The sequence below is a fragment of the Hyla sarda genome, chromosome 2 (assembly GCF_029499605.1).
Source record: "Hyla sarda isolate aHylSar1 chromosome 2, aHylSar1.hap1, whole genome shotgun sequence".
Taxonomy (NCBI): Eukaryota; Metazoa; Chordata; class Amphibia; order Anura; family Hylidae; genus Hyla; species Hyla sarda.
Genome location: NC_079190.1, coordinates 225,293,266 through 225,306,102, shown reverse-complemented (window position 1 = coordinate 225,306,102; position 12,837 = coordinate 225,293,266). Strand labels below are relative to the sequence as shown.

Here is a 12,837-nt window from a genome sequence, read left to right as displayed (position 1 = left end):
TCAGGAATGACACTGGGGGCAATCTGTCTATTAGTACAAGTACTAGAAAAATAGTGACTGTACAGGGAACCTTAAAACATAGCTTTTATTATGCTCAAATAAAAATATCAATAATGTGTAAAAAACAAGAAAAAAAACGTAAAAAAAAATATTTAGATTAGGTCGCCATCAGATTGCTGTTCTTCATTTATAGCAGTGCATCCATCTTAGAATACCAAAGTCTATGGATGCTTCACTTAAAGAATATGGAAGGCTCAGCACAAGTTCACACCTTAAGCATCACCACTTAGCTTGGGGATCCATTACTGTTGCATAATATCCGGATTCATTCCTATGGAGAAGATTTTCTACAGTTGGCAAGACATAATTTGCACAGGATGCACTGTAATAGTCCTACTGTAAATACATCAAGTATACATCTTCAAGTGCCATTTACTATAGATGATGATGCTAAGATACAATTCACACTGATATTGCATTTTCTATTATTTACTCATGCTAGGTAGTCCCATTCACGGATTCCAAACGCAATCCCCACTTGTTGTTGATTATTGCAATAACCACAGCATATATTACCGACACAATTTACACTGATGTAGTGTTTCTAATTATATGATGATATTAAGTTATTTATCTTCACAACTTATAGAAGTAGTACACACTGCCGAGATATTACCGCAATATACACTCAGGATATAGTTCACAGTCTGTGCTTAGCTTTGCATGTACTTGGAGCATAATACACACTGATATTGCATTTAAAGGGAACCAATCATCAGATTTTACCCTATATAACGCTTTATAGCGTTATATAGGGTAAAATTGTTGTCCTCATCATCCCCGGGGGACGCTCCTGCCCCCAGGGATGGTGAAGATATGAAGTTATAAACTAGTCACCGCCGCCGCCGTAAGTAGTCACCTGGGCGGGGAGCTCTTCTCACCTACTCCCATTCTTCGGCCGGGAGCGACGCCCCCTCCGCTTGATTGATGGGCAGCGTCATCGCTCTGCTCCGTCTGTTCAGTGAGCGGAACAATGACGCGGCCCATGAATCAAGCAGAGGGGGCGTCGCTCCCGGCCGAAGAACGGGAGTAGGTGAGAAGAGCTCCCCACCCAGGTGACTACTTACGGCGGCGGCGGTGACTAGTTTATAACTTCATATCTTCACCATCCCTGGGGGCAGGAGCGTCCCCCGGGGATGATGAGGACAACAATTTTACCCTATATAACGCTTTGCCAAGCATTATATAGGGTAAAATCTGATGATTGGTTCCCTTTAAATAAGATGGCCACAGCATATATATGTCGAACACAATTTACACTGACAATTCTAAGGTGATCTTATTTATTTTTATTATTATTATTCACCCACTCAATGACATTGTCCATCACAATTACATTAAATACAATTTAAAGTATCTTTGATTTTTGATAGAAGACCTCTGTAAATTTATGGATTTTTGGTAAATTAGGGAAACAGCCTTTTTGTGCCTACTGTATTATACATATTACTGATGTCTAATAAAGAAATTCATTATTTGAAATTTAGTCAAAGTCCAGATTCGGTCCAAATCTAATTTTTTATGAAATTTGGAACACATTCAACTTTAATTCGATTCACTCATCTCTATTAGTCAGATGTAGATGTTTTCACCCTTGAGTGAGCAAGATTTTACAGTGTGATGTTTGCCTTATTTTCAGGTTGTTTTCTGCTGCCCACAAATCTCAAAAGCTAATCGAATGTCTACTTCTGATATCTATAGAATTTTTGAAGAATGGGATTTTTATAAACCCCGACGCTGCCACTATAACCCTACCTTCACTCTCTTCCATGTCTATTTCTGCAGAAATATTATTTGGGGGCAAAAAGGTGCATAACAATAAGAGGTGCAGAGGTAGCATTTGGGTTACCCCCCCAAACCCCCGACCAACCACTCTCCACCCCCCCATCCCGGCCTCCTGCCGTCCTCATAGCAGCCATAAGTAGCATGTGACCCAGCTTCACGGGATCAGATTACACTGGGGTTTGCACCAGGTAGGCTGCTATGGAGAGAGCAGGAGCCTCATTTAGTAAAAACTGCACTGTATTGAGATATATGTGTGCTGATTTGACCATAGGTGTAGTATTAAGAAATTACCATAGTCCCCAGTGCTTCACTATAGTCATTTTCATAAAATGTTAAAGTTATGCTTAAAGGAAAGTCTTTGTCAAACACAAATTTTACATTATGTTCCTTACATTTTACAAGTTTATTCCCCGAAGTGCCAACAGTCTCCAAACTCTTCTTAATAACAAGCATACTATGACCCAACTTTATCAATCTGCCTGAAACCAAAACTGATGTTTTTTTTTTTCCCATAGCAACCAATCACAGCTCAGCTTTTATATCTTAATGAGCTCTGGCTCAGCTGTGATTATTGACCAGATAACAATCAAGAGACACAAAAATGCCATTCTGTATGGAAGTTATTTATTTATATTGCATGAACAATTCAAGACTTTATACCCTATAATTTTAAGCAAACTGTCATCCAGGCAACTCTAGTAAAAGCTATAAACCAAAATATGATGCAATTTTGCCATTCAAACAATTATCCTAATTAGATTATTTGAAATGTACTTGTCATTTACTATAAGTGAAGTCACAATATAAGTATTGTTATGATAACAACCTAACAATTACTGACATCACTGACAGCAGCTGACCAACCAAGCGTAGTCTGTCATTGTGTCAATGAGGCATTATTATTACGTCTATAAATACGTTTTTATATGAAAAGATTAAACGCCTTATAGAAATTGTATTCTATATTTTGTTTTAATTTAGTGTATTAAGATGCTGTACAAATTTAAACATTTTCAAATGTAGCATACATATAAACCCACTGTAGTGAAGTTTGTAAAAAAAAATTGCGGCACAAAGTATTTAAGACTTCAACATTTATTTTAAGACATTTTAAAACAGTTCCCATGTATTTCTATTTATACAAACCCACTGTTTAAGGGGACGTGTAAGTAAAAGCAGGTAAAGAATGCTCTATGTGTCCATTTTTTTTAACCTTATGTCAGATTACTTCTTTAATAGGCAATGTGTAATGATTAATTTATGAGGCAAATGATACACTTGTTGCAGGAAACAGGTTAACACTACAAAATTCAAACAGTGAGTGTGGCCAGTGCCGACTAATTCAGGACTGTGCGTACATTGCTTTCCCTATAGATGGCAATGTATTTTAGGCGGATTCTGCTGAAAGAATGAGCGATATTATTTTTTTGACAACATAATTTTAGCTGTGGAACATCGTGTTCTGTAGTAGTGTGCAGCAGAATCTCATTGCCAGCAATGGGATTCCTCTGCACCAGTGTAATTTCTATGCAGAATTATACTTGAAAATTCCATAGTGTGAAGCTAGCCTAACACCTGTTTATGGGTTTCCAAACATATAATGGCAGGTTGCTGAGGGTAACATTTGTGGTATATTTCTGATTGTTGTCAAGTTACCCTTGATAGATATAGAGATTATTCAATGTAGATAATTCCTTTTAAGCAGCTAATTTTAATGGATATCTCTATACCACTACATTGATTGTAAGGTAAATGTCCATGTTGTGATAATAATACTAGAGATTAAAACAAATATTAATCATAAAGGTAATTCAAATAAAATTTCCTGTAGAATGATAAGCATTAAAAGCATTGATTAGTCAAATAGGTTTTGCTTACCTTATTGGTAAAGATGGATCCCCTGCATCCCACCAGTCTTTTGGAGGACTTATATACATGCACCAGAGTTCCCAACTGTATCCATGTGCTGAATTTTCATATCTCTGAACTTCAAATGTGTCTTGCTTAATATTGTCTATTGAAGGCAAAATTACTCTCTTTCGGTTTTCTTGAATTCGAGACAAAACTGGCTCAGCCCTATTAGACAAAGTAAATGGGTGATTTACATAAAATTGTACATGGAATCCATTGCAAATCACATCATAAACAGAAGGGAAAGTTAGAAAATGTCTTTTATAGAGGTAAAGTTTGAAGTTTATAACTATAACTCGAATAACAGTTTTGATTCTAGCTCCGCATAACCATCTCAACACTGAGCACACCATTTCATGTTTTAAACACCATGTTTTAAACATAAAGATTGTGAATTGCAGTTGAAGTCCATAAAGTTCAGTTTACTGAACTCAGGTATTACCATTGGTAACAGTAAAACAGCCAAATCTTACTCATGATATTATTAGATGGAAAACATATGCATAGTGTCTAGAGATTTTCAGATGAATATTAATTTTTTTCTACAGTTATCTGAATTAAATAAAAGTGAACTGTTCACATTAAAAATAAAGTCCAACCTACATTCACAGTGTGTAGAGCAAGAGGAACTGAGGAGACTGGGACTAAATGGTCATGTGGGCGGACTTATTAAGAAACTATTAAGATATCTGTGCATAAGGGTACATATATAGAGAGCTTTCAATCTTAAGTAGAATTGTTTACAAAACTTCTTAGCCCAGAATGAACAAAGATTTACATTAATAAATGACAAGTTTATCCTGGAACTTTCCCAACAAAACTTTCCCAACAACATAGGTCCCCTTGCTCCTTCTGGAAAATTACAAATTATACTAATAATGTGTACAGTCATAGCGGCCACCAACTTCATTGGCATTGACATACACTATTGCCATTATTAGAGATGAGCGAATTTTAGAAAAATTAGATTTGGCCAATTCGCCGAATTTTCAGAAAAAATTAGCTTCGGTCTGAATTTATTTGTGGTGAATCTCTATTAAAAATGGCTATTTCTGGCCTACAGAGAGCCTCAAAAGGGGTGTAGAACATGTTCCCTTGTTGTAACACACATAGGGTGTGTGCTGGGTTAGTTAAATAATACTGTTATTCAGTATGACATGCCGATTAGAAGCGTCATATTAGAATCACTGTCGCAGAGTGGCACAATGACAGAGCCTGGAGGTGGCATCAGTATGAGAAGACATATAGTGCTTGAATGACACAGCGTGGAGGTGTCGGCAGCATGAAGAGACCATATAGAGGCTGAATGACCCCGCCTGGATGTGGCAACTGCCTGACGAGACCATAGGGCCTCACAATTGAAAAGATTAAAGATGTTTTTTAACATTTAAATTGAAGATTTCAAATTCATGAACCTCATGAGACCACATGGTGGTACAGTGACACAGCCTGGAGGTGGCGGAAGCATGACAAGACCATATTGTGGCTGAATGACACAGCCTGTAGTTGGCGGCAGTACCATCAGGAGTCCTGAAAGTGACCCGATGACATAGTGGGGCGCTGGGTGGCAATACCAGTACCCGGTGACGAAGGTGGGTGAAAAAAAGGAGAACTTGGCATCAGATGTGTGGCATCAAGTGGGTGGCAGGATCAGAATAGTAGCTACGGCAGGTAAGCAGAAGAAAAATGTCTCTTAAGTGTTAGTGTGCACAAGTAAGTATTGAGGATATGCATTTCGTAAAACGTAACTTTTAATAATATTGTTAGGATAAAATATATGTACCCAATTTTTATTTTAAATCAAACAAAAGGAAAGGTGTGCAAAAAACACCCTTCACCACCAAGTATTGATGTGATGCAAAGACCTCTAAAAGGTGGAAGGGAACAATGTATAGTTCATTGTAACAGGTGGGGGGTAAAAACTTCTCCCTGCACACATAGTATGCTGTAGGGGCACTAAGATTTGTCCGTGCAGTGGAGGCTGAGGAAATGGTGGAAGATGAGGAGGCGGAGTCGCACACTGTCACAGGACCAAAGGCCTGAGAGTGTGGAAGTGGCGTGACCTGTCCTAGTTGCTGTTGTGTCTGTGTAGGAACCACATTCACCCAGTGGGCCTTAAAGGACATGTATTGTCCCTGACCGTAGTTACAGCTCCACACGCCGACACTGCCGTGCACTTTGGTACATTCAGCTTCTGTGCTGTTGGATGAGTGGGCGCATACTGTTGTCTCTTGGACGTGGCTTCTCCGATGGATTGCTGGTGGAATTTAACAGGAACACCACTTAGATGTAAATATGTGGTATGCACTTAGGAAAGTACAATGCACTCCAGTACACTTAAAACAATATTTGTCTACAATACCAGCAGGTGTGTACTTTTGGCTGGCCTTACTAGGCCCTTGGTACTATAACAGGAACAAAATGGTACACGCTTTAGATATATGTATGTGGTATGCACTTATGAGGGGGGTACAATCCGCTCCAGTACGCTTAACACAGTATTTGTCTACAACCCCAGCAGGTGTGTACTTTTGCCTTGCCTCTCACTGTAACTAGGACCTTAAGACTTTAACAGAAACAAAATGGTACACCACTTAGATGTACGTACGTGGTATGCCATTATGAGGGGAGTACAATGCGCTCCACTATGCTCAAAACAGTATTTGTCTAGAACAGCAGCAGGTGTGTACTTTTGGCTGGCCTGTCACAGTAACTAGGCCCTTAAGACTTTAATAGGAACAAAATGGTACACAACATATGTATGCACAGGTTACACTAAATAGAGGACAATATACTTAGCTATTCAACAGGTATTAGGCACTAATAACTGGCTCTAACTGGCTGGCTGCTATTAGCTTTTCAGTTGTTGTATACACCAGTGTTGCAGCACACAGTCTCTGCTGTAATACACCCACAATTGCACTTTCTCTCTCAATCTCTCTCCCTTCCCTATCTGTGCTTCTAGGCTGGATTTGAGCTTGAGGGGAATCGTTGCTGTAATACACCCACAATTGCACTTTATCTCAAAATTTCTCTCCCTTCCCTATCAGTGCTTCTAGGCTGTATTTGGGCTTGAAGTGAATCGCTGCTGTAATACACCCACAATTGCACTTTATCTCTCAATCTTTCTCCCTTCCCTATCAGTGCTTCTTGGCTGGATTTGTGCTTGAGGAGAATCGCTGCTGTTTAAAATGCTTTTCTGTGCAACACCCACTGCTCTCTGTCCCGCTCTCTCTGCAATAGAACGCTGATGTGAGTGGCCGCAAGATGGCTGCTGATTATATAGGGTTGTGCCTACCCTTGTTCCTGCCTTCCCAGCATTCCTTGCCCCATGTCCAGACATGTGGAGCCGCCATCTTAGATGCCCTGGAGCCTGGACCGCACTAAAGTGAGTTTAATGAAGTGATTCCTGTGATCGAATTGCGGCGATACTCACATTCGTTGCAAAGCAAATTTTTCCAGAAATTCGTTACAAATTCTGATTTGTCAGATTCAATTCACTCATCCCTAGTGACTGCCTATACCCACTCTCATCTCTGAACAGTATACTTCTAAAATGACTAGGGAGTGGAAGTGGAGCAATGGGGAACAGAATAGGAGGGGACGCTTCTTCTTCCCGGGCAACACTTTTAAAACATCACCTTGCAAGAGTAAAATTAAAAAAAAACTTTATATAAACTGTTTACACAAAAAAAGTACAGGTCAGTATCTAGGATGGGATGCAAGAGATATGACTTACATTTTTGGGCCAGCTTAACTGTTTCTGAAATGCTACACAAGTAAAGGTATAAGCATGAATTCATGTAATGTGATTCATACATTAACAACATACCATATACAATTTATTAATTTAACCATTGAAGGGTGCCTTTTATCAAAAAAACTTTTGATATATTATAGATTAATGTATGCAGAATAAATTTACAATTGCATGTTATTAAAAAATATGCTTCTTTCTATTTAATTTTCCACTTTGAAGAAATGACCACTAGGGGTCTCCCTACCAGTCCTAGCAGCAAGCATTTCAGACTCATGCTTGAGTCCTAAACACTACGAGCTGCCAGTCTGCCTTGTTCACAAAGGAGAACACTCAGAGCTGCCAGCCTGCTTTGTTCACAGCATGTTTGGCTGTGAACAAAGCAGGCTGGCAGCTCTGAGTGTTTAGGACTCCAGCATGAGTCAGAAATGCTTGCTGACAGGACTGATCGGGAAAAATACAATAGAAAGAAGCATATTTTTCATTAACATGCTATTGGAAAGTTATTCAACATTCATTAATCTAAAATATATCAAAAGTTTATTTGATGAGAGGTACCCTTTAAGCATGCACATTGACTGAAATAAAAAAAAAATATCCAGAAGAGAAGGAACATAGGAAGCAATAGCTGATATAGATATATTTAATAATACCAAAAAACTACAGTTGGAAGGGAAGTAGGTGGAGAAATACAATAAATATTCAGTGAATAAAATCTGCATAGCAAGCACAAAGACAATCAAGGCTGTTGTGGAGAAATAATATGGGTCATTAAAATGAAATTGCAAAAGAAACAGACAGCAAATATTTTCTGGTCTGCCACCCACATCAAAAATAGATTCATCAGTCTGTAAATAATAGCGGCTTTACTATTATTCATAAATAATAGTGACAGTGGTATTACACCTTGGTCCTGTTTACAGATTGTACACTATATTTATTTCCATGTGGGGCAAATAAGTAGGATGTTAAGTATTTTAGACCATTACCTTTCTCCTTACTGAGAGACAGATTTTATGAAAGAGAGATATAACTAAAGTAAATTAACAAATTAAATGTAAGGGAAGTTTCTAGCTTAAAACTTGCTACCTAAAAAGATCAAAACAACCTTGTCACCGTGTCAAGCATACATTATCTGCAGTGTAAAGTTAAGAAACTGACTAAAAGCAACTAAAAACTTTTTTTTGTTTGGTTTTTACCATCTCAAAATGAGGCTCAGCCCAGTGAGCATAGCCCAGGGTAAGGGTTGGTGTATAAAATAAAGTGACAAATGTAATGTAGCTAGTAGGCTTATATAGATAGGGACTAGTGACTGGACTGCAGATTTCAGGTAACATGAAAGACAAAGATAATTTTGGTGACTTTACTTCTGACTTAAATATTTATGTATGTTATGATGTGTTCAATGCAGCGAAAATAGTATCCCAAATTTATAAGCTGTATATAGTGGCGTACATTGGACCCCATAGCAAATTTTGAAATGGACCTCCTAATATGGCATCTGATTTTGTTCCAAGGACAGAAAGCATATTTATTTCACCATGATTTCCCTGGCTCATTGCTCAATACCCCCTGGACAATTCAGCTCCATGGAAAGAGGTTTCTTACCACCAGAAAAAGGAATAGGATTAACCATGACAGGGCCCCCCTATCTCCAAGGGCCCCATAGCATGGCCTTCTACTATTGCCCTTGCCCTTAACTTTATAGATACGCAAACTTTTCAGCATAAAAGAAGATAATTAAAGAAACAAGTATATTTATTATTGTTTATTTTTCGACTAATTAAACAATTATGAAGGATTTTTTTATTCATCTATGTGATACATCTTAAATTACTTACAGTTGGAAATGTTCTGGCACAGAAATGATTTTATTTGCTTCTATTAAATGCATAAATACTGCAGCTACTGCAGTTTTTGTAGGATGAATATCATTAAAAATATGTACTCTGTTTACCTACCAGCCAGCTGTAAATTCAACATGTGCATCGAAAAATCCAGTGATTTGCCCAGTCGCAACTTTCCAGCCTTCTATCCGAGCGCGAATCAATCCTTCTCTTTTGTGGTTACGGACGACTTTAACAAGACCAGGATATCGCTTATGGACATATTCTTCTAAAGGTCCTTTCAGCTCCTCTGTGGAGAAAAATTAAGGTATATTAATATTTCTAGATATATATAGGCACAAAGAAAGAGACAAACAGAAAAGCAAATTAACAACATTGGCCCTCATTTACTAAGTTAAAACCCACTAGATTTTTTTTATTTATTTTTAAGTTATTTTGGTGCATAGTGTCGGAGACATGTCTGAGACTGTTTGAGACATGTATCAGACACTGTGCGACAGTGTGCACCAGGAAAATCCAACTAACCTGACATTGCATTGTGAAATGCCGAAAAAGGGGCAATGTCTACCACAAAGGGGGCATGGCCATTCCGAAAATGGGCGTGGCTTCACAACCCAACCTATTTACTATTGAATTCACAGAAAATAATGTGAATAAATGGCTGGAAATTTCCACTTAGAAAAAGCTGGTCAGAAAATGTTCCTGGCTTGTAAATCTGTGATCCCCATAGTAAAGAGAGAGGAATCCTGCATTTCACACTAGTAAAAACCCAACATTCTTAGTAAATGAGGCATACTGTTTTATAAATCATAATGATTCATTGTTTGGTCAGTATTACAAGGCAGGTGGCATAGCTGACCCTGACATTCAGAACAGTATAGCATTAAATAGCAATTATTTAAAATTTTCCAAAATTTCCACAGGTAAACTTATTTTAAAGTATGCTTCTCACAGGATCCCTCAGCCTTGCCCAGAACAGCACAATTTCTTCTCTAGTCACACAGCAGTGTGGTGACTGGGGTGTTGCAGTATGTAGCAGCGCCTGGTGGTATTAACCCTGGGGGCCAAGATGTTGTTAACCCCTTAATGTTGGTGACGCCAGGATGTTGTTATTACGGTATGGTAATCGCCGTCAACCAACCCAAAAACGGTTTTGTAATAAAGGAATGTCCACAACAAGGATTCTGAATAAACTGGAACTTTTACTTTAAATGCTTAGGGAACAGTCTTTACAATTATGCAGTTCCTTCAGAGGCAACAGGGACACAGGATACCTCGCAGGCTTGCTTGGACTTGTAGTTATTGAGATATTTAGGCAGGCCACTGTGCTACTAATATATTCCTTAGCTGAGTAGTAGTCACTGGATCTGTAGAAAGAATTGTAACTCACGTTTTAGAAGTGACTGTGTTTCTTAGGCTTTGGCCTAGATGAGATGAATTTGCAGTATACAGGACTTTATGCCTGCTTTAGATCCAGGAGATAAGAGAGAAGAGCCCTAACTGAGAGACTACAGCCACTTATATACTAGGGGGGATGGACTTAAGCCCATTGGTTGCTAATGCCTGGGGTTCCTGTGCCCATGGAACTCTGGGTATATCACATGACAGGAGGTCATATGACCAAGGAAGGTCCTATACATGGTATACAAACTATACAACTTTCTACATACAGACAATATGTACAAAATATAAATACATTACATTTATATAAGGCAACAAGGGGGGAACCCTGCAGGAGAGCCGTATGGACGCAAGGGACTCTTCCTGAGGGGACTTAAGGAGGGGACAGGACAGGATCCTGTACCGGGACACCTCAGCAGCGTTACCTAGTATAGGTGGAATGTCTAATAATATATAGACATCTTTGGGACTCTCCCACAACATATGTATGCACTCAGACACATGAATATAGTTTATACCAGTATTTCCCAACTAGAGTGCCTTCATCTGTTCCAAAACTACAACTCACAGCATGTCTCGAAGCCCTTGGCTATTCTGGCATGCTGGGAGTTGTAGTTTTGCAACAGCTGGAGAAATGCGTACTAAAAAATACTGGTTTATACAGAAAAATACAACAATAAACATATTTAGGGTACGTTCACACATGCAAATTTGCTGCAGACCTGCTGCTCAAGATTTTACTGCCCATTGACTTCAACGCGTAACAAAATCTGCTATAGCAAATCTGCAGAAGAAAATACACAAATAAGACTTAATTCTACAATTCACTGAGACACGCAGATGATACTCAAATGTGTAAAAGTGGTTGACACGAAACATGACAGTACTTTGTTCCAAATGGATCTGGATGGAATCCCCCCATTCTGCAAAGTTCAGCATGGTTAGAAATGCTGCACACACTGGACGGCCAGGTTGCAGATACAACCATACCTTGCCTAGCTAGTTCTGTGCACAATCACTTTTTTAATAAATAGAATTTGTGCACAGAACTCACTGGGCCTCTGTACTGCCCAACTGTACTCCATGCCAAAATGTGTATAATGGGCAGGGGAGCAACATTAGATTTATGATTTAAACGTAACAACCAGTGCCAGGCAGCTGATGCCAAGGCAAATAAAATAATGGAGTTCATTGAAAGAAGCATAGATGCCCAATACGAGGAAATAATTCTACCACTGTATAAATTACTACTAGTCAGCTCTCACATGGAATGCTGTGTACAATACAGGGCTTCAGTGTGCAAGACAGACATCGGCAGCACAGTGGTTCAGTGGTTAGCACTGTTGCAAGCAGTGCTGGGGTCCTAGGTTCAAATCCCACCTGCAAAGGCTTTGTATGTTCTCTATGGGTTTCCTTTGGCAGGGGTGGGCGCACAAAGACTAGAAAGGGAGCTTGAGCCCCTGCTGTTTTGATGCCCCTCTCTCAGGTGTGGGGGTGATGGGTTGTGTGTGTGTGTATATGTATATATATATATATATATATATATATATATATATGTCACCACACACCATTCAGTGTGCCTTCAGCTGTTGCAAAACGCCTGGGCAACCTTGTTGGGAAACAATAACATATTCACACCATGCATGTGACGTAGGGGGTTATTAAGTATATATAACCTGTATAGGAAGGGGGTATATAAATAAATTAATAAGTATATACATTTATGCACACACATCATTACAATATAGGCGTCTTAGTCGGGGGGGTCGGGGGATTAACCCCCTGAATTACCATAATGATGTGGTATATGTATCTTTAAATGGTAATAACTTTCTAATGCGATTCTAAGATTGTTTTATTGTGAGATTTTGCAGTTGATACATGCAGCATTGAAAAACGCCAAAATATTGTGAAAAAATATAAAATGTCAGCTTTTATTTTTTTATTTTATTTATGGCATTCACTGTGTGGTAAAAATGATGTGGTCTTTGTTTTGTCAGTTGATCCGATATGGCAAAACCCAACCTATGTACAGCTTTTTTTATATTATTTTTCCTTTTCATAACAAAATCCTTT

The 12,837-nt window shown here is 38.7% G+C and overlaps 1 protein-coding gene across 1 annotated transcript in view; it reads right to left on the bottom strand.

Moving 5' to 3' along the window:
• The window catches only part of GALNT17 (polypeptide N-acetylgalactosaminyltransferase 17), a 444,849-nt gene that overhangs the window by 189,335 nt on the left and 242,677 nt on the right, over positions 1–12,837 (bottom strand). The window contains exons 4-5 of the mRNA XM_056556472.1: positions 9,475–9,649; positions 3,724–3,921 (exon numbers count right to left, since the gene is read on the bottom strand). Of these exons, the coding sequence (XP_056412447.1) occupies positions 3,724–3,921; positions 9,475–9,649 (373 nt within the window). The remainder of the gene's footprint in view (positions 1–3,723; positions 3,922–9,474; positions 9,650–12,837) is intronic.